This window comes from Aythya ferina, assembly GCF_964211825.1.
Source record: "Aythya ferina genome assembly, chromosome: 14".
Classification (NCBI taxonomy): domain Eukaryota; kingdom Metazoa; phylum Chordata; class Aves; order Anseriformes; family Anatidae; genus Aythya; species Aythya ferina.
This window is the reverse complement of record NC_140312.1, coordinates 11,977,936-12,003,210: the sequence shown is the minus strand read 5'-3', so window position 1 is coordinate 12,003,210 and position 25,275 is coordinate 11,977,936. Positions and strand designations below refer to the sequence as shown.

General features: G+C 49.9%; 1 protein-coding gene and 2 pseudogenes across 4 annotated transcripts; all 3 read right to left on the bottom strand.

Annotated features, from left to right (window-relative positions):
• Positions 1-1,089: 1,089 nt before the first annotated feature.
• LOC311444635 (protocadherin beta-15 pseudogene) lies at positions 1,090-4,909 on the bottom strand (annotated as a pseudogene). Its single transcript has one exon. The product of its transcript is annotated as a protocadherin beta-15 pseudogene (transcript).
• A 2,906-nt stretch (positions 4,910-7,815) lies between these two features.
• LOC311444631 (protocadherin beta-15 pseudogene) lies at positions 7,816-11,712 on the bottom strand (annotated as a pseudogene). Its single transcript has one exon. The product of its transcript is annotated as a protocadherin beta-15 pseudogene (transcript).
• LOC311444625 (protocadherin beta-15-like) lies at positions 7,816-25,272 on the bottom strand. Of its 2 annotated transcripts, none has more exons than XM_084535901.1 (2): positions 14,853-18,663; positions 7,816-7,872 (listed from the first exon to the last, which is right to left on the bottom strand). In XM_084535901.1, exon 1 carries the CDS (start codon positions 18,514-18,516, stop codon positions 16,075-16,077), a length of 2,442 nt encoding a protein of 813 aa, XP_084392027.1. In that variant the 5' UTR covers positions 18,517-18,663; the 3' UTR covers positions 7,816-7,872; positions 14,853-16,074. The 2 variants fall into 2 exon arrangements, with proteins under 2 accessions (XP_084392027.1, XP_084392028.1); XM_084535902.1 differs by lacking the exon at positions 7,816-7,872 and adding an exon at positions 23,008-25,272 and having other exon boundaries at positions 14,792-16,398.
• Between the last annotated feature and the right edge of the window lie 3 nt (positions 25,273-25,275).

Below are 25,275 nucleotides of genomic sequence, written 5' to 3'. Positions count from 1 at the left end.
TTCATCAAAGAATAAAAGCAATACCCCAAGTGGGATGAAACCCATATGGATCATCAAGTCCAACTCCTGGCTCCACACAGCTCTACAACAAAAATTCAGACCATGTGACTAAGAGCACAAACCAAATGCAAATTTGCTCAAAATACCTTCTAGTCCTACATCCAAATCATTTATAAAAACATTGAAGAGAACTGGCTCTAATACAAAGCCTTGGGGGACCCCACTTTTGACTGTCCACTGCGCTGGTGTAGCCCCATTTACCATAAAATTTTAAGCAATACACATCAGATAACTATTCACCCATCGTATGATGTTTTTGTCTAGCTGTATGCTGGACATTTTTCTCAGTAGAATCCTAAGGGAAACTGTGTCAAAAGCTTTACTGAAATCCAAAAAGATTACAGCAGCTGGTTTCCCTTCATCGACGGGATGGGAAATCAAATTTGTTAAACAGAACCTATCCCTCAGGACGCCATCTTGGCTATGACCAATAACTACTTTTTCCCCCAGATGCGATTCAATAACTCCCAGGATTATCTCCATAATTCTACCCTGCACTGCCATGAGACTAACAGGCCTGGAGTTTCCAGGGTCTTCTTTCTTGCCCTTCTTGAAAATTACTACAACATTTGCCAGCTTCCAGTCAACTGGGACCTCTCCAGATTCCCAAGAACATTGAAAAATAATTGAGAGAAGTCCCACAATGATGTCAGTCAGCTCTCTGAGTACCCTGACATGAATCCCATCCAAATCCATGGACCTGTATGGATCAAAGTGAAGTAGCAAATCCCATACACATTAAACAATGCAATCTGTATTGATCCATGGGGTACACCAAGAGTTCCTGGCATCCAACAGGACTTTATGCCATTGATCACCACTCTTCTGGGCCCAGCTGTTAAACCACATATGCTCAGGACTCACAAGACCCACAAGAGGCCTTCTAGCAAATCTTTGCTACCCACCCTTTTCCTTCAGGCACAAGCAGTCACGACTCTAGGTTGAGGACACATTCCCCCAGAACAATACCTCATTAAAGGAAACAATTAAGAATAGATATAATAAATAAAAAAGCACCCAGACAGACAGTGACCCAGGACAACAACATCGTTTTTATTGCCAGAATGGCACTTGGGCATTCATTCCATTTCACTTTTACAGACAAGGGTATACCAGCATAAAAATGGTACAGTGTACAAAGCAGCACAACAGAACATGAGGGTGTTTATGTATCCAGTCCCAGAACACCTTCTTTCCAAAAACCCATCGTTATACGTTGAATGTCCGTCCTTCTTCAGGGGAATTCGAAAGTCAATGTTTAAATACACAGCCAAAGGAGAAAGGGAAAAAAAGGAAGATGCAAGCATTCTAACAAAAACCTGGAAGAGCAGACCATGATAGCACTTCCCTTTCATTGAGGAACCCCTTCAAGCAACAATGAAAACAATGACACAAAAAAGGAGACTCCTTTTTAAAGCCTATCTTCTGCCTTATAGACACAGATCCTCTGAGGCAATGTATCAAGATGCCTTGCCATCCACCCAAACACAATGATCAGGGTCAAACATATGTATAAGTAGTGTCTGTTAGAATCGTTAGTTGTGCTATAGTTTTGAGTCACTCCCAAGAACATGGATCACTGCAAAGTCTGGCTTTGCATGTATTTGCTGTGCCCTGGAGAAGATGAGATGGCAGAACACAGTAAAATACATGGTTCATGCCAACCAAGGTGGAAGACCACACAGTGCAAAAACACATGGTGCTGACATGCCTCACACAGAGAGATCCAGGACTCAGCAAAGAAAGAGAGAAGCACTTGCACTGCAGTGATACACAGGGCTAACATCTTTCTTCCCTGCAGAACAGGGAGGCGGGTTATACTGCACTGTCAACTGCCCAGCATCAACATTGTGTTTCAGCACAGAAAAAGACAGGGTGAGTTTCAAGGTTTTTCCTAATGACAAGCATATAGCCAGAGAGCCAGGATCAAATCTTGCTCATGAAGCACCAGTACCATACCTGGAATATATCATTGCCTGAGAAGAAAGGCCTTAGTTCTCTTATATATATATGTATAATTTCTAATATTTTTTTGGGGGGGAGAAGAAAAACACACGTCTGACTTAGTGTTAGAGGGTCATTTGTGAAGCCAATTACAAATGCAGATTAAATCTCTAGGAAACAAGACTGAATATCTTTAGCCAGATCCCTTCCAGCTCCAAGGCATGAAGCTTTCCACTACATGGACTCAGACCTAGTTAAAGGGAAGGCCTTTAAAGTGTCCAACAGATGGTGTACCAGAGATGTCCAGGGCTGCATCCCCCATGGAGTTCGGAACGGGAGGGAAATCCTCTGTGTCAGCAACACCCCTGCCTGTGTCAGAGAGCTGTGGTGGCACGCTGGGGAGTATGGGCTTCAGGAACTTGAACTCGCTGTTGCCCGACCCCGTGGTGAGGTTGATCTCATAGCAATAGGCATGGGGCAGGGTCCCAGCAGCAGCCCCAGCAGCCAGACTGCTCTGCAACTTGCCCGTGCCATACAGCACATGCCCTCCTTTCAGCTCCTTTCCCTTGCACACCTTGCAAGCAACAAAGGCTGTGACAGATGTGAGGAAGAGGAGGGAGACAAAGACCAGTGAAATGATTAAATAGATTGTCAGCGAGCTGTCTTCATCCTGCACAGCCAGCTCCTGCTGTGGCAGGTGTTCCTGTGAGAGGCCGTTGAGCAGGAGTACGTTCAGTGCTGCAGTGGCCGACAGAGGTGGCCGCCCATTGTCACGCACCAGCACCTCGAGCTTCTGCTTCACGGCATCCCTCTCTGTCACTGGCCTCCTCAGATGCACCTCCCCATTTTGGCTACCCACAGCAAACAGCCCGGGGTCTGTGGCCCTCAGCAGGTGGAAGGAAAGCCACGAGTTCTGACCAGAGTCCGCATCAACCGCCACCACTTTGGTGACCAGGTCCCCCACCTCAGCCGACGCTGGCACCAGCTCACTGGATGGCGGGCTGCTGTCCTGAGCAGGGTGCAACACCAGTGGGGCATTGTCGTTCTCGTCCACCACGAGAAGGCGGACGGTGACGTTGGTGCTGAGGGGAGGGGACCCCGCATCGGTGGCACTCACCAGCACCTCAAGCTGCCTCACCTGCTCATAGTCCAGTGGACGCAGCACAAACACATGTCCGTTCTCTGAGTTCACGGAGATGCAGGAGCAGGGGTCCTGCTCAGTGGGGTGCACAGGACTCAGGGAATAGGTCACCTTGGCATTGGGTCCTGCATCTGAGTCCACTGCATTGACAGCTCCAACAAGCACTCCAGGGATATTGTTCTCTCGCACGTACATGGTGTATGATGTCTGGTTGAAGACAGGGGCATTGTCATTGACATCGGAGATGTCCACGGTGAAGGTCTGGGTGGTGGTGAGAGGAGGAGATCCTGCGTCTGCCGCTGTGATGACCAGAAGGTACTGAGCTGTCTCCTCCCTATCCAATGTGCTTACAGTCACCAGCTCATAGTAATTCTTATAGGCTGGCCTCACGGAGAAGGAGAGCTGGTCTTCAAGGGCACAGCTGATCTCCCCATTCACACCAGAATCCCGGTCCCTCACAGCAAATACAGCTACCACTGTCCCAGGCTCTGTGTTCTCGGGGAGGGGGCTGCTGAAGGAACTCACCACCAGCTCCGGTGCATTGTCGTTCACATCCAGCACCTCCACCAACACCTTGCAGAGTGCTGAGAGGCCCCCACCATCAATTGCCCGCACACTGAGCTCATGTTTCTGTGTGGTCTCAAAGTCCAGGGGTTTTGCAACTCGAATTTCACCGCTCACAGTGTCAATGGTGAATGTGGACTGGCTGTCCTCAAGAACATTACTGAACCTATAGGAGATGTCTCCATTCAGTCCCACGTCTGGATCGCTGGCTTCAACTCTGAGAACCACAGAGCCCATTGCGGCATTTTCCAAAACCTGACCAACATAAACGTCCTGAGTAATGGTGGGAGCATTGTCATTTGCGTCTAGAACTACGATGTGGATTTGGGTGGTCCCGCTCCTAGGTGGAGAGCCACCATCTGTAGCAATGAGACTGAAAAGCAGCTCTGGCTGCTCCTCTCTGTCTAGAGGCTTTTCCAATACCAGTTCAACATGCATGTCAACCTCACTCCGTTTCCGAACAGAAACACTGAAGTACTCATTCTCGGGAGTGATGGTGTAAGCCTGGATGCTATTGCTTCCAACGTCCAGGTCCTGAGCCACCTCCACGGGGAAACGTGAGCCAGGATCGCTGGTTTCCGGGATCTGAAAAGTGACTCGTTCCTCGGGAAAGACCGGCGAGTGGTCGTTGACGTCCTCCACGGCCACCTCGACACGAAAGAACTGCAGCGGGTTTTCCAGCAGGAGCTCGAAGGCGAGCGTGCACGTAAGCGAGCGGCCGCACATCTCCTCGCGATCGAGCCGCTCCGCCAGGACGAGGCGGCCGGTGGCGCGCTCTAAGCGAAAATGCTGCCGGCCGTCCGCGGAGGCAATGCGTGCCCGGCGAGCCGAGAGCTGCGCCGGCGTCAGCCCCGCGTCCTCCGCCACGTTGGCCACCACGGAGCCGCTCTCCCCCTCCTCGGCTACGGAGTAGCGGATGGGCTCGCAGCGAACGCGCGGCACGCACAGCAAAGCACACAAACAAAGCACTTGCCTTGCAGACGCCATGGCGGGGCGGCGGACACCCTCCGTCTGCCGCAGTCCTCCGCGGGAAGCGGCGCCCGGCAGCAGCGCGGCGGCAAGGGCGGGCGCCCTCCCTCGCGGCCTCCCTCTCTCCCTCTCGCCGAGCTCGGCTGGCGGCCCGCAGCGCGGCACTCCGGGACCGGCAGCGGCTGCTGCGGAGGACGGCGCGGACGACCGCTCGCCGCCGCCTCCCGGCTGCGCTGCGCTGCGCTGGGCTCGGCCGCCTCCCCGCTCGCAGCCGCTCGCCGCCGCCTTGGCCACGAGCACCACCCTGCGGCCTGCGGCGGGACTGCTCCGGGACGGGACGCGCTCCTGGCCGCCGACTCGCAGCCTTTCACAAACGCCGGCGTGCTCAGAGCTTCCCTGCAAAAATCGGTACAAGGACTCTCCCAACAGCAGCAGCCTTTTTGTGGCAGGAATTGCGTTCGGGTGTTCTTCCCATGTCACCTTTACAGGAAAGCGTTTCCTGTGTGGCCTCAATGCAGCTCATGACTGCAGCGAAAGCAGCACGAGCTTTTCCAAATGTTCAGTGCCATACCACCGTAGTTCCAACAACGTTTTCACCTGTTCTTCTGCCGGTGGTGACAGTCCTTCTTCAGGGGAATAGGTAACACCATGCTCCAACACAACTCATACAGGAAAAGAGAATGGGAATAAGGGGAATTAAAGCTTTCTAACACCATGGAACTAAACCCATGAATAATCATGTCAGACTGCACTCTTGTGTCATGGAGAAGCTAGAGTAAGTGGGAAGGAAAGCAATGGGACAAAACTGGGAGACCAGTTTTTAACATTTCTTTGAGAAAGACTTGTCGTTCATTTACCTTAGAATCCAGGCATCACCATGAGAATGATCTTTGTCTCCCCAATCTCACCCTTGTGCAACATCCCAGAAAAGACAGGGGGGGTCCACAGCGTTCCCTAACAAGGAGGACAAATTAATTAAGGAGCCAAAGAATTTAACGAGACAAAGTACTTAACGAGCCAATATAAAGAGCCTAACCCTACTAATGAGGTGCTTCAGAAAAGATATTGTCCGAGATGAAACAAATTGCCTGAAGGAAAGAAACTTTACTTTCTTGACTTTATATTATCTGTTTTATTTTTCCTTTGAGGGATGAAGAAAAACATACATCTGATTTCCGAATAGAGAGTAATTTGCGAAGCCAATTACAACAAGCAGGACAAAGAATTTAAGGAGCCAAAGAATTTAACAAGACAAAGAACTTAACGAGACAGTCTGAAGAGCCAATTTTTACTCACTTCAAAAGAGATGTCGACTGAGGTGAAACATATCATTTCCTGAATTATGCAGACTTTGGTTTCTTTCATTCAATTTATCTGCTTATTTATTTATTTTGGAAGTGTAGAGGAAAACATATATCTGACTCATTTTTAGAGGGTTATTTGCAAGGCCAGTTTCAAGTGCAGGTTTACTCTCCAGGAAACAAGGGTTAAGGGTTGTGACCTAGATCCCTTCCAGCTCTAAAACACTAGACAGGGGCTGGCCTCACCACTGGTGAACAGAAGGGAAGTATGGCTTCCTTTGGACTGCTCGAGATATTCCCTTGATCTGTTCAAGAGATTCTGCTGATTCAACCATCATTAGGCTTCTTTATGGCAAGGGCATGCTGCTGGCACATGTTCAACTTGGTATCCACTGGGACCCCCAGAGCCTTTTCCACCAGCCTGCTTTCCTGCAACATGGCATTGTTCCTCCCCAAGTGAAGGACTTTGCATATCTCCTTGTGGAACTCCATGAGGAACCTGTCAGCCCATTTCTTCATGTTCTCCAGATCCTTTTGATGACAGCAACAACCTCTGCAGTAGCCGACGCTTCTCCACCTCACTCCCATTCCCGTTCTACAGCACCTGCTGACTTACAGAGGGTACACTCTGTCCCATCATGGAGATTATTTATAAGGATATTCAACACAGAATAAAAAGAATATCCCAAGCTGGAAGAAACCCATAAGGATGATCTAGTGACCCTCCTGGCTCTTCATAGGTCTAAAAATAATTCAGACCATGTGACTAAGAGCACAAACCAAATGCACAGCCCAAATTTGCTCAAAATACCTTCTAGTCCTACATCCAAATCGTTTATAAAAACATAGAAGAGAACTAGCTCTAAAACAGAGCCTTAGGGGACCCCACTGGTGACTGGCCGATACCCTGATGCAGCCCCTTTTACCATAAACATTTGAGCAGTACCCATCAGATAATTATCCACCCATCATATGATGTTTTGTCTAGCTGTATGCTGGACATTATTCTCAGTAGGATCCTAAGGGAAACTGTGTCAAAAGCTTAACTGAAATCCAAAAAGATTACAGCAGCTGGTTTCCCTTCATCGACTACATGGGTGATCTAATAATAAAAGGAAATCATATTTCTTAAACAGAACCTACCCTTCATGAAGCCATCTTGGCTATGACCAATAACTACTTTTTCCCTCAGAGGTGATTCAATAACTCCCAGGATTATCTCCATACTTTTACCAGGCACTGCCATGAGACTAATAGGCCTGTAGTTTCCAGAGTCTTCATTCTTGCCCTTCTTGAAAACTGGTACAACATTTGCCAGCTTCCAGTCAACTGGGACCTCTCCCGATTCCCAAGAACATTGAAAAATCATTGAGAGAAGTCCCACAATGATGTCAGTCAGCTCTTTGAGCACCCTGAGATGATTCCCATCCAAATCCATGGATGTGTATGGATCCAGGTGGAGCAGCAAATCCCACACACATTAAAAAATGCAATCTGTATTGATCCATGGGGTACACCAAGAGTTCATGGCATCCAACAGGACTTTATGCCATTGATCACCACTCTTCTGGGCCCAGCTGTTCAACCACATATGCTCAGTGCTCACAAGACTCACAAGAGGCCTTCTATCAAATCCTTGATACCCACCCTTTTACTTCAGGCACTAGCAGTCACAACTCTAGGTAGAGGACACATTCCCACAGAACAATACCTCAATAAAGGAACCAAATAAAAATATATGTAATTAAAAAAAAAAAAAAAAGCACCCATACTTTTGGAAATACCCTGGATAGTTTACAGAGCTTTCCTTATAAGAACATTACTACAAAGACTCTCTCCACAACAGCATCCTTTTTATTGCCAGAATGGCACTCGGGCATTCATTCCATTTCACTTTTACAGACAAGGGTATACCAGCTTAAAAATGATACAGTGTATAATGCTTCACAACAGAACATAAGGGTGTTTCTGTATCCAGTCCCAGAACACCTTCTTTCCAACAACCTAATATTATACTTTGGATGTCAGTCCTTTTTGAGGGGAATTCATAAGACAATGTTAAAATACACAGCCAAAAGAGAAAGGGCAAAAAAGAAAAAAAAGGGAATATGTAAGCATTCTAACAAAAACCTGGAAAACCAGACCATGATAGCACTTCCCTTTCATTGAGGAACCCCTTCAAGCAACAATGAAAACAATGACACAAAAAAAGATATTCCGTTTTAAAGCCTATCTTTCTTCTGCCTTGTAGACACAGGTCCTCTGAGGCAATGTATCAAGATGCCTTGCCATCCACCCAAACACAATGATCAGGGTCAAACATATGTATAAGTAGTGTCTATGTTGGAATCGTTAGCCCTGCTATAGCTCTGAGTCACTCCCAAGCACATGGACCACTGCAAAGTCTGGCTCTATATGTTTTTGCTGTGCCCTGCAGAAGATGGAATGGCAGAACCCAGTAAAATACGTGGTTCATGCCAACTGAGGTGGAAGACCACACAGTGCAAAAACACATGGTGCTGACATGCCTCACACAGAGAGATCCAGGACTCAGCAAAGAAAGAGAGAAGCACTTGCACTGCAGTGATACGCAGGGCTAACATCTTTCTTCCCTGCAAACAAGGGAGGAGGGCTATACTGCACTGTCATCTGCAGAACCTCAACATCGTGTTTCAACACAAAATAAGACAGGGTGATTGTCAAGATTTTTCCTAATAACAAGCATTTAGTGAGAGAGCCAGGATCAAACCTTGCTCATGAAGCACTTTGGAGATCTCAGTATCAGAGCTGAAACACATCACTGCATGAGCAGAAAGCCTTGATTCTCTTACATTTTTTAATTCCTAATCTTTTTGGAGGGGTGAAGAAAAACATACATCTGACTTAGTGTTAGAGGGTAACTTGTGAAGCCAATTACAAATGCAGATTTAAGCGTTCCACTGTGTCGACACAGATCTAGTTAAAGGGAAGGCCTTTAAAGTGTCCAACAGATGGTGTACCAGAGATGTCCAGGGCTGCATCCCCCATGGAGTTCGGGACGGGAGGGAAATCCTCTGTGTCAGCAACACCCCTGCCTGTGTCAGAGAGCTGTGGTGGCATGCTGGGGAGGATGGGCTTCAGGAACTTGAACTCGCTGTTGCCCGACCCCGTGGTGAGGTTGATTTCGTAGCAATAGGCATTGGGCAGGGTCCCAGCAGCAGCCCCAGCAGCCAGACTGCTCTGCAAGTTGCCTGTGCCATACAGCACATGTCCTCCTTTCAGCTCCTTTCTCTTGCACACCTTGCAAGCAACAAAGGCTGCGAAAGATGTGAGGAAGAGCAGGGAGACAAAGACCAGTGAAATGATTAAATAGATTGTCAGCGAGCTGTCTTCATCCTGCACAGCCAGCTCCTGCTGTGGCAGGTGTTCCTGTGAGAGGCCGTTGAGCAGGAGTACGTTCAGTGCTGCAGTGGCCGACAGAGGTGGCCGCCCATTGTCACGCACCAGCACCTCGAGCTTCTGCTTCACGGCATCCCTCTCTGTCACTGGCCTCCTCAGATGCACCTCCCCATTTTGGCTACCCACAGCAAACAGCCCGGGGTCTGTGGCCCTCAGCAGGTGGAAGGAAAGCCACGAGTTCTGACCAGAGTCCGCATCAACCGCCACCACTTTGGTGACCAGGTCCCCCACCTCAGCCGACGCTGGCACCAGCTCACTGGATGGCGGGCTGCTGTTCTGAGCAGGGTGCAACACCAGTGGGGCATTATCATTCTCGTCCACGACAAGGAGGCGGACGGTGACGTTGGTGCTGAGGGGAGGGGACCCTGCATCGGTGGCACTCACCAGCACCTCAAGCTGCCTCACCTGCTCATAGTCCAGTGGACGCAGCACAAACACATGTCCGTTCTCTGAGTTCACGGAGATGCAGGAGCAGGGGTCCCGCTCAGTGGGGTGCACAGGCCTCAGCAAATAAGTCACCTTGGCATTGGGTCCTGCATCTGAGTCCACTGCACTGATAGCCCCAACAAGCACTCCAGGGATATTGTTCTCTTGCACATACATGGTGTATGATGTCTGGTTGAAAACGGGGGCATTGTCATTGACATCGGAGATGTCCACGGTGAAGGTCTGGGTAGTGGTGAGAGGAGGAGATCCTGCATCTGCCGCTGTGATGACCACAAGGTACTGAGCTGTCTCCTCCCTATCCAATGTGCTTACAGTCACCAGCTCATAGTAATTCTTATAGGCTGGCCTCACGGAGAAGGAGAGCTGGTCTTCAAGGGCACAGCTGATCTCCCCATTCACACCAGAATCCCGGTCCCTCACAGCAAATACAGCTACCACTGTCCCAGGCTCTGTGTTCTCGGGGAGGGGGCTGCTGAAGGAACTCACCACCACCTCTGGTGCATTGTCGTTCACGTCCATCACCTCCACCAACACCTTGCAGAGTGCCGAGAGGTCTCCACCGTCAATTGCCCGCACACTGAGCTCATATTTCTGTGTGGTCTCAAAATCCAGGGGCTTTGTGACACGAATTTCACCACTCAGAGTGTCAATTGTGAAAGGCAATTGGCTCTCACTGACTGCTTGGCTGAACCTATAGGAGATGTCACCATTCAGTCCCATGTCTGGATCGGTGGCTACAACTCTGAGAACTACAGAGCCTGCTGAGGCATTTTCCAAAACCTGACCAACATACACGTCCTGAGTAAAGATAGGAATGTTGTCATTCACATCAAGAACTACGATGTGGATTTGGGCTGTCCCGCTCCTAGGTGGAGAGCCACCATCTGTGGCAATGAGACTGAAAAGCAGCTCTGGCTGCTCCTCTCTGTCGAGAGGCTTTTCCAATACCAGTTCAACACGCATGTCAACCTCACTTCGTTTCCGAATAAAAACACTGAAGTACTCGTTCTCGGGAGCGATGGTGTAAGCCTGGATGCTGTTGCTGCCAACGTCCAGGTCCTGAGCAGCCTCCACGGGGAAACGCGAGCCAGGGTCGCTGGTTTCCGGGATCTGAAAAGTGACTCGTTCCTCGGGAAAGACCGGCGAGTGGTCGTTGACGTCCTCCACGGCCACCTCGACACGAAAGAACTGCAGCGGGTTTTCCAGCAGGAGCTCGAAGGCGAGCGTGCACGTAAGCGAGCGGCCGCACATCTCCTCGCGATCGAGCCGCTCCGCCAGGACGAGGCGGCCGGTGGCGCGCTCTAAGCGAAAATGCTGCCGGCCGTCCGGGGAGGCAATGCGTGCCCGGCGAGCCGAGAGCTGCGCCGGCGTCAGCCCCGCGTCCTCCGCCACGTTGGCCACCACGGAGCCGCTCTCCCCCTCCTCGGCTACGGAGTAGCGGATGGGCTCGCAGCGAACGCGCGGCACGCACAGCAAAGCACACAGACAAAGCACTTGCCTTGCAGACGCCATGGCGGGGCGGCGGACACCCTCCGTCTGCCGCAGTCCTCCGCGGGAAGCGGCGCCCGGCAGCAGCGCGGCGGCAAGGGCGGGCGCCCTCCCTCGCGGCCTCCCTCTCTCCCTCTCGCCGAGCTCGGCTGGCGGCCCGCAGCGCGGCACTCCGGGACCGGCAGCGGCTGCTGCGGAGGACGGCGCGGACGACCGCTCGCCGCCGCCTCCCGGCTGCGCTGCGCTGCGCTGCGCTGGGCTCGGCCGCCTCCCCGCTCGCAGCCGCTCGCCGCCGCCTTGGCCACGAGCACCACCCTGCGGCCTGCGGCGGGACTGCTCCGGGACGGGACGCGCTCCTGGCCGCCCACTCGCAGCCTTTCACAAACGCCGGCGTGCTCACACAGCTTCCCTGCAAACTATACCGCTACAAGGACTCTCCCAACAGCAGCAGCCTTTTTGTGGTAGGAATTGCGTTCGGGTGTTTATCCCATGTCACCTTTACAGGAAAGCATGTGCTGTGTGGCCGTAATGCAGCTCATGACTGCAGCGAAAGCAGCGTGAGCTTTTCCAACTGTTCGGTGCCATACCACCGTTATTCCAACAACCTGTTCAGCTGTTCTTCTTCCTGTGGTGAGAGTCCGTCTTCAGGGGAATAGGTAACACCATGCTCCAACACAACTCATACAGGAAAAGAGAAGTGGAAAACGTAGAATGAGAGCTTTCTAAAACCATAAAACCATGAAAATTCACGAAGAAGCTATAGGAAGTGGGAAGGAAAGTGATGGGATAAAACTGAGAGACCAGTTTTTAACTTTGTCTAGGTATAGAGTTGTTGTTCATTTACCTTAAAATCCTGGCAAGCAGAAGTGCACAGGGCTTTATAGCTATCATCGATCTCAGCACGGAGAGTGCTTCTAGAGCTTTGAGGCAATCTCCCGGAGACAGCCAACCCTTCTTTTCAAAACCACAGGGATCTTGGGTTGTGCACGTTTTTTCTGTCCCCTGGAGATGATAGTACTCACTCTAAGAACCTCTCTTGCTGGCCCAGCTTGAGGAGCACACATCACAAATACATACAGGGCCCATGCATCTCAGACACAGAGATCCAGGAACCAGCTAAGAAAGCAAGACGCACTTGTGCTGCATTGAAACACAGGACTCACACCATCTTTTCCCTGCTGACATGGGGACATGGCTAAAGTGCATTACATGAGTGTGACTCACTTTGCTTTTAAGGAAGGATGGCCAAGTGGCATTGGTGTGAGCATCATCTTTGTCTACCAATCTCACCCTTGTGTTACATTGCAGAAATAGACAGGGTGATGTCCACAGAGTTCCCTAACAAGGAGGAAAAAGGATTTAAGGAAACAAAGTATTTAGTAACATAAAGAACTTAATGAGCCAATATAAAGAGCCAAATCCTACTTATGAAACTCTTCAGAAAAGATATTGTCCGAGATGAAAGAAATTGCCTGAAGGAAAGAAATTTTACTTTCTTATATTATTTTATCTGTTTTATTTTATTTTTCCTTTCACGGGTGAATGAAAACACACATCTGACTTCCTATTAGAGGGTCAATAGCGAAGCCAATTAAACAAGCAGGACAAAGAATTTAAGGAGAAAAAGACAAATGAGACAAAGAATATCACCAATTTGAAGAGCCAATTTCTACTCACTTCAGAAGAGATCTCGACTGAGGTGAAACATATCACTGCCTGAGTGATGGAGACTTTGGTTTCTTTCATTCTATTTATTTGCTTATTTATTAATTTTTGAGGTGTAGAGGAAAACATATATCTGACTTATTTTTAGAGGGTTATTTGCAAGGCCAATTTCAAGTTCAGGTTTAGTCTTCAGGAAACAAGGGTAAAGGTTGTGACCTAGATCCCTTCCAGCTCTAAAACACTAGACAGGGGCTGGCCTCACCACTGGTGAACAGAAGGGAAATATGGCTTTCCTGGCAATGCTCGAGATATTCCCTTGATCTGTTCAAGAGATTCTGCTGATTCTACCATCATTAGGCTTCTTTATGGCAAGGGCATGCTGCTGGCACATGTTCAACTTGGTATCCACTGGGACCCCCAGAGCCTTTTCCACCAGCCTGCTTTCCTGCAACATGGCATTGTTCCTCCCCAAGTGAAGGACTTTGCACTTTTTCTTGTGGAACTCCATGAGGACCCTGTCAGCCCATTTCTTCATGTTCTCCAGATCCTTTTGCTGATAGCAACACCTTCTGCTGTAGCCAGCACTTCTCCACCTCAGCCCACTCCCGTTTTACAGTACCTGCTGACTTACAGGGGGTACACTCTGTCCCATCATGGAGATTGTTTATAAGAACGTTCATCACAGAAACATAGAATATCCCAAGCTGGAAGAAACAGATATGGATCATCGAGTCCAACTCTTGGCACCACACAGCTCTACAACAAAAATTCAGACCATGTGACTAAGAGCACAAACCAAATGCACAGCCCAAATTTGCTCAAAATACCTTCTAGTCCTACATCCAAATCTTTTTATAAAAATATTGAAGAGAACTGACTCTAATACAAAGCCTTGGGGGACCCCACTTTTGACTGTCCACTGCGCTGGTGTAGCCCCATTTACCATAAAATTTTAAGCAATACACATCAGATAACTATTCACCCATCGTATGATGTTTTTGTCTAGCTGTATGCTGGACATTGTGCCCAGTAGGATCCTAAGGGAAACTGTGTCAAAAGCTTTACTGAAATCCAAAAAGCTTACAGCAGATGGTTTCCCTTCATCCACTGGATGGGAAATCAAATTTGTTAAACAGAACCTACCCCTCATGAAGCCATCTTGACAATGAGCAATAGCTACTTTTTCACCCAGAAGTGATTCAATAACTCCCAGGATTATCTCCATAATTTTACCAAGCACTGCCATGAGACTAACAGGCCTGGAGTTTCCAGGGTCTTCTTTCTTGCCCTTCTTGAAAACTGGTACAACATTTGCCAGCTTCCAGTCAACTGGGACCTCTCCAGATTCCCAAGAACACTGAAAATTAGTTGAGAGAATTCCCACAATGATGTCAGTCATCTCTTTGAGTACCATGAGATGAATCCCATCCAAATCCATGGACCTGTATGGATACAGGTGGAGTAGCAAATCCCACACACATTAAAAAATGCAATCTGTATTGATCCATGGGGTACACCAAGAGTTCCTGGCATCCAACAGGACTTTATGCCATTGATCACCACTCTTCTGGGCCCAGCTGTTCAACCGCATATGCTCAGTTCTCACAAGACCCACAAGAGGCCTTCTAGCAAATCCTTGCTACCCACCCTTTTCCTTCAGGCACTAGCAGTCACATCTTCAGGTTGAGGACACATTCCCCCAGAACAATACCTCAATAAAGGAAACAATTAAAAATATATATAGTAAATATAAAAGTACCCAGACAGACAGTGACCCAGGACAACACCATCCTTTTTATTGCCAGAATGGCACTCAGGCATTCATTCCATTTCACTTTTACAGACAAGGGTATACCAGCTTAAAAATGATACAGTGTATAATGCAGCACAACAGAACATGAGGGTGTTTATGTATCCAGTCCCAGAACACCTTCTTTCCAAAAACCCATTGTTAAAGTTTGGGTGTCAGTCCTTCTTCAGGGGAATTCGTACAACAATGCTTAAATACACAGTCAAAGGAGAAAGGGAAAAAAAGGAAGATGCAAGCATTCTAACAAAAACCTGGAAAACCAGACCATGATAGCACTTCCCTTTCATTGAGGAACCCCTTCAAGCAACAATGAAAACAATGACACAAAAAAGGATATTCCGTTTTAAAGCCTATCTTTCTTCTGCCTTGTAGACACAGGTCCTCTGAGGCAATGTATCAAGATGCCTTGCCATCCACCCAAACACAATGATCAGGGTCAAACATATGTATAAGTAGTGTCTGTTGGAATTGTTAGTCCTGCTATAGCTCTGAGTCATGCCCAAGCACATGGACCACTGCAAAGTCTGGCTCTATATGTTTTTGCTGTGCCCTGGAGAAGATGGAATGGCAGAACCCAGTAAAATACATGGTTCAAGCCAAACAAGGTGGAAGACCACACACTGCAAAAACACATGGTGCTGACATACCTCACACAGAGAGATCAAGGACTCAGCAAAGAAAGAGAGAAAAACTTGCACTGCACTGATACTCAGGGCTAACACATTTCTTCCCTGCAGACAAGTGAGAAGGGCTATACTGCACTGTCATCTGCCCAACCTCAACATTATGTTTCAGCACAGAATAAGACACGGTGAAAGTTAAGGGTTTTCCTATTAACAAGCACTTAGGTTGGGAGCCTGAATCAAACCTTCCTAATGAAGCAACAATATCACACCTGAAGTATGTCATTGCCCGAGAACAAAGGGTGATTGCCAAGGTTTTTCCTAATGACAAGCATTTAGTGAGAGAGCCAGGATCAAACCTTGCTCATGAAGCACTTTGTAGAACTCAGTATCAGAGCTGAAACACATCATTGCATGAGCAGAAAGGCTTGGTTCTCTTACATTATTTAATTCCTAATATTTTTCGAGGGGAGAAGAAAAACATACATCTGACTTAGTGTTAGAGGGTCACTTGTGAAGCCAATTACTAATGCAGTTTTAATCTCCAGGAAACAAGACTGAATATCTTTAGCCAGATCCCTTCCAGCTCAAAGACATGAAGCTTTCCACTGTGTGGACTCAGGTCTAGTTAAAGGGAAGGCCGTTAAAGCGTCCAACAGATGGTGTACCAGAGATGTCCAGGGCTGCATCCCCCATGGAGTTCTGTACAGGTGGGAAATCCTCTGTGTCAGCAACACCCCTGCCTGTGCCGGAGTGCTGTGGTGGCACGCTGGGGAGGATGGGCTTCAGGAACTTGAACTCGCTGTTGCCCGACCCCGTGGTGAGGTTGATCTCATAGCAATAGGCGTGGGGCAGAGTCCCAGCAGCAGCCTCAGCAGCCAGGCTACTCTTCAAGTTGCCCGTGCCATACAACATGTGCCCTCCTTTCAGCTCCTTTCTCTTGCACACCTTGCAAGCAACAAAGGCTGCGAAAGATGTGAGGAAGAGCAGGGAGACAAAGACCAGTGAAACGATTAAATAGATTGTCAGGGAGCTGTCTTCATCCTGCACAGCCAGCTCCTGCTGTGGCAGGTGTTCCTGTGAGAGGCCGTTGAGCAGGAGTACGCTCAGTGTTGCAGTGGCCGACAGAGGTGGCCGTCCATTGTCACGCACCAGCACCTCGAGCTTCTGCTGCACGGCATCCCTCTCTGTCACTGGCCTCCTCAGACGCACCTCCCCATTTTGGCTACCCACAGCAAACAGCCCGGGGTCTGTGGCCCTCAGCAGGTGGAAGGAAAGCCACGAGTTCTGACCAGAGTCCGCATCAACCGCCACCACTTTGGTGACCAGGTCCCCCACCTCAGCCGACGCTGGCACCAGCTCACTGGATGGCGGGCTGCTGTCCTGAGCAGGGTGCAACACCAGTGGGGCATTATCATTCTCGTCCACGACAAGGAGGCGGACGGTGACGTTGGTGCTGAGGGGAGGGGACCCTGCATCGGTGGCACTCACCAGCACCTCAAGCTGCCTCACCTGCTCATAGTCCAGTGGACGCAGCACAAACACATGTCCGTTCTCTGAGTTCACGGAGATGCAGGAGCAGGGGTCCTGCTCAGTGAGGTGCATAGGCCTCAGGAAATAGGTCACCTTGGCATTGGGTCCTGCATCTGAGTCCACTGCACTGACAGCCCCAACAAGCACTCCAGGGATATTGTTCTCTCGCACATACATGGTGTACGATGTCTGGTTGAAAACGGGGGCATTGTCATTGACATCGGAGATGTCCACGGTGAAGGTCTGGGTAGTGGTGAGAGAAGGAGATCCTGCGTCTGCCGCTGTGATGACCAGAAGGTACTGAGATGTCTCCTCCCGGTCCATTGCGCTCACAGTCACCAGCTCATAATAATTCTTATAGGCTGGCCTCACGGAGAAGGAGAGCTGGTCTTCAAGGGCACAGCTGATCTCCCCATTCACACCAGAATCCCGGTCCCTCACAGCAAAGAGGGCTACCAATGTCCCAGGCTCTGTGTTCTCGGGGAGGGGGCTGCTGAAGGAACTCACCACCACCTCTGGTGCATTGTCGTTCACATCCAGCACCTCCACCAACACCTTGCAGAGTGCCGAGAGGTCTCCACCGTCAATTGCCCGCACACTGAGCTCATATTTCTGTGTGGTCTCAAAATCCAGGGGCTTTGTGACACGAATTTCACCACTCAGAGTGTCAATTGTGAAAGGCAATTGGCTCTCACTGACTGCTTGGCTGAACCTATAGGAGATGTCACCATTCACTCCCACGTCTGGATCAGTGGCTACAACTCTGAGAACTACAGAGCCTGCTGGGGCACTTTCCAAAACCTGACCAACATAAACGTCCTGAGTAAAGATAGGAGTGTTGTCATTCACATCAAGAACTACGATGTGGATTTGGGCTGTCCCGCTCCTAGGTGGAGAGCCACCATCTGTGGCAATGAGACTGAAAAGCAGCTCTGGCTGCTCCTCTCTGTCGAGAGGCTTTTCCAATACCAGTTCAACATGCATGTCAACCTCACTTCGTTTCCGAATAAAAACACTGAAGTACTCGTTCTCGGGAGCGATGGTGTAAGCCTGGATGCTGTTGCTGCCAACGTCCAGGTCCTCTGCTGCCTCCACGGAGAAACGCGAGCCAGGGTCTCCCCTTTCCGGGATCTTAAAAGTGACTCGTTCCTCGGGAAAGACCGGCGAGTGGTCGTTGACGTCCTCCACGGCCACCTCGACACGAAAGAACTGCAGCGGGTTTTCCAGCAGGAGCTCGAAGGCGAGCGTGCACGTAAGCGAGCGGCCGCACATCTCCTCGCGATCGAGCCGCTCCGCCAGGACGAGGCGGCCGGTGGCGCGCTCTAAGCGAAAATGCTGCCGGCCGTCCGCGGAGGCAATGCGTGCCCGGCGAGCCGAGAGCTGCGCCGGCGTCAGCCCCGCGTCCTCCGCCACGTTGGCCACCACGGAGCCGCTCTCCCCCTCCTCGGCTACGGAGTAGCGGATGGGCTCGCAGCGAACGCGCGGCACGCACAGCAAAGCACACAGACAAAGCACTTGCCTTGCAGACGCCATGGCGGGGCGGCGGACACCCTCCGTCTGCCGCAGTCCTCCGCGGGAAGCGGCGCCCGGCAGCAGCGCGGCGGCAAGGGCGGGCGCCCTCCCTCGCGGCCTCCCTCTCTCCCTCTCGCCGAGCTCGGCTGGCGGCCCGCAGCGCGGCACTCCGGGACCGGCAGCGGCTGCTGCGGAGGACGGCGCGGACGACCGCTCGCCGCCGCCTCCCGGCTGCGCTGCGCTGCGCTGCGCTGCGCTGCGCTGCGCTGGGCTCGGCCGCCTCCCCGCTCGCAGCCGCTCGCCGCCGCCTTGGCCACGAGCACCACCCTGCGGCCTGCGGCGGGACTGCTCCGGGACGGGACGCGCTCCTGGCCGCCCACTCGCAGCCTTTCACAAAAGTCCGGCAGTTTCTTGCCGGTCAAACTGAATCCAGACAAACTGAAGTTCAGAGTGCTTTATAGTTACCATCGTTCCCAGTATCATGGGTGCTTCTAGAGCTTTGAGGTAATCTCCAGAAGACAGCCAACCCACCTTTTCTAAACCACAGTGATCTCAGGTTGTGCACTTTTTTTCTGTCCTCTGGAGGTGATAGTACTCTTTCTAAGCATCTCTCTTGCTGGCCAAACTGGAGAAGCACACATCACAAATGCATACAGGGCTCATGCATCTCAGACACAGAGATCCAGGAACCAGCTAAGAAAGAGAGCAGCACTTGTGCTGCATTGAAACACAGGACTCACACCATCCTTTCCCTGCTGACATGGGGACATGGCTAAAGTGCATTACAGGAGCGTGACTTGCTTTGCTTTTAAGGAAGGATGGCCAAGTGGCGTTACCATGAGAATGACTGCTGCCCAATCTCACATTTGTGTTACATCCCAGAAAAAGGACAGGATGAGGTCCACTTGCTCCCTAACAAGGAGGACTAATTAATTAGGGAGCCAAAGAATTTAACAAGAAAAAGTAGTTAACGAGCGAATTTAAAGAGCCAAACCCTACTAATTAAGTACTTCAGAAAAGATATTGTCCGAGATGAAACAAATTGCCTGAAGGAAAGAAACTTTACTTTCTTAATTTTATTTTATCTGTTTTATTTTATTTTTCCTTTGACTGGTGAGGAGAAACATACATCTGACTTCATATTAGAGGGTCATTTGCGAAGCTAATTAAACAAGCAGGACTAAGAATTTAAGAAGAAAAAGAATTTAAGGAGACAAAGAACTTAACAAGATAATCTGAAGAGCCAATTTCTACTCACTTCAGAAGAGATCTCGAGTGAGGTGAAACATATCTTTGCCTAAATGATGGAGACTTTAGTTTCTTTCATTCTATTTTTTTGGTTATTTATTTATTTTGGAGGGGTAGAGGAAAACATATATCTGACTTATTTTTAGAGGGTTATTTGCAAGGCCAGTTTCAAGTGCAGGTTTACTCTCCAGGAAACAAGGGTTAAGGGTTGTGACCTAGATCCCTTCCAGCTCTAAAACACTAGACAGGGTCTGGCCTCACCACTGGTGAACAGAAGGGAAATATGGCTTTCCTGGCAATGCTCGAGATATTCCCTTGATCTGTTCAAGAGATTCTGCTGATTCAACCATCATTAGGCTTCTTTATGGCAAGGGCATGCTGCTGGCACATGTTCAACTTGGTATCCACTGGGACCCCCAGAGCCTTTTCCACCAGCCTGCTTTCCTGCAACATGGCATTGTTCCTCCCCAAGTGAAGGACTTTGCACTTTTTCTTGTGGAACTCCATGAGGACCCTGTCAGCCCATTTCTTCATGTTCTCCAGATCCTTTTGCTGATAGCAACACCTTCTGCTGTAGCCAGCACTTCTCCACCTCAGCCCACTCCCGTTTTACAGTACCTGCTGACTTACAGGGGGTACACTCTGTCCCATCATGGAGATTGTTTATAAGAACGTTCATCACAGAAACATAGAATATCCCAAGCTGGAAGAAACAGATATGGATCATCGAGTCCAACTCTTGGCACCACACAGCTCTACAACAAAAATTCAGACCATGTGACTAAGAGCACAAACCAAATGCACAGCCCAAATTTGCTCAAAATACCTTCTAGTCCTACATCCAAATCGTTTATAAAAACATTGAAGAGAACTGGCTCTAATACAAAGCCTTGGGGGACCCCACTTTTGACTGTCCACTACGCTGGTGTAGCCCCATTTACCATAAAAATTTAAGCAATACACATCAGATAATTATTCACCCATCGTATGATGTTTTTGTCTAGCTGTATGCTGGACATTGTGCCCAGTAGGATCCTAAGGGAAACCGTGTCAAAAGCTTTACTGAAATCCAAAAAGATTACAGCAGATGGTTTCCAGTCATCGACTGGATGGGAAATCAAATTTGTTAAACAGAACCTACCCCTCATGAAGCCATCTTGGCTATGACCAATAACTACTTTTTCCCCCAGAAGTGATTCAATAACTCCCAGTATTATCTCCATAATTTTACCAAGCACTGCCATGAGACTAACAGGCCTGGAGTTTCCAGGGTTTTCTTTCTTGCCCTTCTTGAAAACTGGTACAACATTTGCCAGCTTCCAGTCAACTGGGACCTCTCCAGATTCCCAAGAACATTGAAAATTAGTTGAGAGAATTCCCACGATGATGTCAGTCATCTCTTTGAGTACCCTGAGATGATTCCCATCCAAATCCATGGATGTGTATGGATCCAGGTGGAGTAGCAAATCCTACACACATTAAACAATGCAATCTGTATTGATCCATGGGGTACACCAAGAGTTCCTGGCATCCAACAGGACTTTGTGCCACTGATCACCACCCTTCTGGGCCCAGCTGACCAGCCACATATGCTCAGGACTCACAAGACCCACAAGAGGCCTTCTAGCAAATCCTTGCTACCCACCCTTTTCCTTCAGGCACTAGCAGTCACGTCTCCAGGTTGAGGACACATTCCCCCAGAACAATACCTCAATAAAGGAAACAATTAAGAATAGATATAATAAATAAAAAAGCACCCAGACAGACAGTGACCCAGGACAACAACATCGTTTTTATTGCCAGAATGGCACTAGGGCACTCATTCCATTTCACTTTTACAGACAAGGGTATACCAGCTTAAAAATGATACAGTGTATAATGCAGCACAACAGAACATGAGGGTGTTTATGTATCCAGTCCCAGAACACCTTCTTTCCAAAAACCCATTGTTAAAGTTTGGGTGTCAGTCCTTCTTCAGGGGAATTCGTACGACAATGCTTAAATACACAGTCAAAGGAGAAAGGGAAAAAAAGGAAGATGTAAGCATTCTAACAAAAACCTGGAAAACCAGACCATGATAGCACTTCCCTTTCACTGAGGAACCCCTTCAAGCAACAATGAAAACAATGACACAAAAAAGGAGACTCCTTTTTAAAGCCTATCTTCTGCCTTATACATACAGGTCCTCTGAGGCAATGTATCAAGATGCCTTGCCATCCACCCAAATACAATGATCAAGGTCAAAGCTATGTATAAGTAGTGTCTGTTGGAATCATTAGTCATGCTATAGTTTTGAGTCACTCCCAAGAACATGGATCACTGCAAAGTCTGGCTCTGCATGTTTTTGCTGTGCCCTGCAGAAGATGAGATGGCAGAACCCAGTAAAATACGTGGTTCATGCCAACTGAGGTGGAAGACCACACACTGCAAAACCGCATGGTGCCAACATGCCTCACACAGAGAGATCCAGGACTCAGTAAAGAAAGAGAGAACCACTTGCACTGCAGTGATACGCAGGGCTAACATCTTTCTTCCCTGCAAACAAGGGAGGAGGGCTATACTGCATTGTCATCTGCAGAACCTCAACATTGTGTTTCATCACACAGACTAAGACAGGGTGACAGTTAAGGTTTTTCCTAATGACAAGCATTTAGCCAGAGAGACTGAATCAAACCTTGCTCATGAAGCACCAGTACCAGACCTGGAATATATCATTGCCTGAGAACAAAGGCCTTAGTTCTCTTATATATATATATATATTTAATTTCTAATCTTTTTTTTGGGTGGTGAAGAAAAACACACATCTGACTTAGTGTTAGAGGGTCATTTGTGAAGTCAATTACAAATGCAGATTTAATCTCCAGGAAACAAGACTGAATATCTTTAGCCAGATCCCTTCCAGCTCCAAGGCATGAAGCCTTTCACTGTGTGGACTCAGGTCTAGTTAAAGGGAAGGCCATTAAAGTGTCCAACAGATGGTGTACCAGAGATGTCCAGGGCTGCATCCCCCATGGAGTTCGGGATGGAAGGGAAATCCTCTGTGTCACAAAAACTCCTGCCTGTGCCAGAGTGTTGTGATGGCAGGCTGGGGAGGATGGGCTTCAGGAACTTGAACTCGCTGTTGCCCGACCCCGTGGTGAGGTTGATCTCATAGCAATAGGCATGGGGCAGGGTCCCAGCAGCAGCCCCAGCAGCAAGACTACTCTGCAAGTTGCCTGTACCATTCAGAGTGTGAACTCCTTTCAGCTCCTTTCTCTTGCACACCTTGCAAGCAACAAAGGCTGCGACAGATGTGAGGAAGAGGAGGGAGACAAAGACCAGTGAAACGATTAAATACATTGTCAGCGAGCTGTCTTCATCCTGCACAGCCAGCTCCTGCTGTGGCAGGTGCTCTTGTGAGAGGCCGTTGAGCAGGAGTACGTTCAGTGCTGCAGTGGCCGACAGAGGTGGTCGCCCATTGTCACGCACCAGCACCTCGAGCTTCTGCTTCACTGCATCCCTCTCTGTCACTGGCCTCCTCAGACGCACCTCCCCATTTTGGCTACCCACAGCAAACAGCCCGGGGTCTGTGGCCCTCAGCAGGTGGAAGGAAAGCCACGAGTTCTGACCAGAGTCCACATCAACGGCCACCACTTTGGTGACCAGGTCCCCCACCTCAGCCGACGCTGGCACCAGCTCACTGGATGGCGGGCTTCTGTCCTGTGTGGGATGCAACACCAGTGGGGCATTGTCGTTCTCGTCCACCATGAGAAGGCGGACGGTGACGTTGGTGCTGAGGGGAGGCGACCCTGCATCGATGGCACTCACCAGCACCTCAAGCTGCCTCACCTGCTCATAGTCCAGTGGACACAGCACAAACACATGTCCGTTCTCTGAGTTCACGGAGATGCAGGAGCAGGTGTCCTGCTCAGTGGGGTGCACAGGCCTCAGGGAATAGGTCACCTTGGCATTGGGTCCTGTGTCTGAGTCCACTGCACTGATAGCCCCAACAAGCACTCCAGGGATATTGTTCTCTTGCACATACATGGTGTACGATGTCTGGTTGAAAACGGGGGCATTGTCTTTGACATCGGAGATGTCCACGGTGAAGGTCTGGGTAGTGGTGAGAGGAGGAGATCCTGCATCTGCCGCTGTGATGACCACAAGGTACTGAGATGTCTCCTCCCGATCCAATGTGCTCACTGTCACTAACTCATAATAATTCTCATAGGCTGGCCTCAGGGAGAAGGAGAGCTGGTCTTCAAGGGCACAGCTGATCTCCCCATTCACACCAGAATCCCGGTCCCTCACAGCAAATACAGCTACCACTGTCCCAGGCTCCGTGTTCTCGGGGAGGGGGCTGCTGAAGGAACTCACCAGCACCTCCGGTGCATTGTCGTTCACATCCAGCACCTCCACCAACACCTTGCATATTGCTGAGAGGCCCCCACCATCAGTTCCTCGCACACTGAGCTCATGTTTCTGTGTGGCCTCAAAGTCCAGGGGTTTTGCAACTCGAATTTCACCAGTCATACTGTCAATTTTGAATGTGGACTGGCTGTCCTCAAGAGCATTACTGAACCTATAGGAGATGTCACCATTCAGTCCCATGTCTGGATCTGTTGCAACAACGCTGAGAATCACAGAACCTGCTGGGGCATTTTCCAAAACACGTCCAATGTAATACTTCTGTGTGAAGGTAGGAACATTGTCATTTACATCCAGAACTACGATGTGGATTTGGGCTGTCCCGCTCCTAGGTGGAGAGCCACCGTCTGTAGCAATGAGACTGAAAAGCAGCTCTGCCTGCTCCTCTCTGTCTAGTGTTTGATCTAAGACCAAGTCGACAAACTTGTCATCGTCACTGTGAGTCCCGAAAGAGACACTAAAATATCCTTTCTCGGGAGTGATGGTGTAAGCCTGGATGCTGTTGCTGCCAACGTCCAGGTCCTGTGCCGCCTCCACGGGGAAACGCAATCCAGGGTCGCTGGATTCCAAGATCTTAAAAGTGACTCGTTCCTCGGGAAAGACCGGCGAGTGGTCGTTGACGTCCTCCACGGCCACCTCGACACGAAAGAACTGCAGCGGGTTTTCCAGCAGGAGCTCGAAGGCGAGCGTGCACGTAAGCGAGCGGCCGCACATCTCCTCGCGATCGAGCCGCTCCGCCAGGACGAGGCGGCCGGTGGCGCGCTCTAAGCGAAAATGCTGCCGGCCGTCCGGGGAGGCAATGCGTGCCTGGCGAGCCGAGAGCTGCGCCGGCGTCAGCCCCGCGTCCTCCGCCACGTTGGCCACCACGGAGCCGCTCTCCCCCTCCTCGGCTACGGAGTAGCGGATGGGCTCGCAGCGAACGCGCGGCACGCACAGCAAAGCACACAGACAAAGCACTTGCCTTGCAGACGCCATGGCGGGGCGGCGGACACCCTCCGTCTGCCGCAGTCCTCCGCGGGAAGCGGCGCCCGGCAGCAGCGCGGCGGCAAGGGCGGGCGCCCTCCCTCGCGGCCTCCCTCTCTCCCTCTCGCCGAGCTCGGCTGGCGGCCCGCAGCGCGGCACTCC

Bases quoted from the DNA above. Each gene is read 5' to 3' on its own strand.
- LOC311444625 (XM_084535902.1), bottom strand. From the start codon at position 25,125: ATGGCGTCTGCAAGGCAAGTGCTTTGTCTGTGTGCTTTGCTGTGCGTG. The intron at 16,399-23,007 runs GTGTGCAAGAGA...GTTGCTTGCAAG, and splicing joins CAGCCTTTGTTGCTTGCAAG to GTGTGCAAGAGAAAGGAGCT.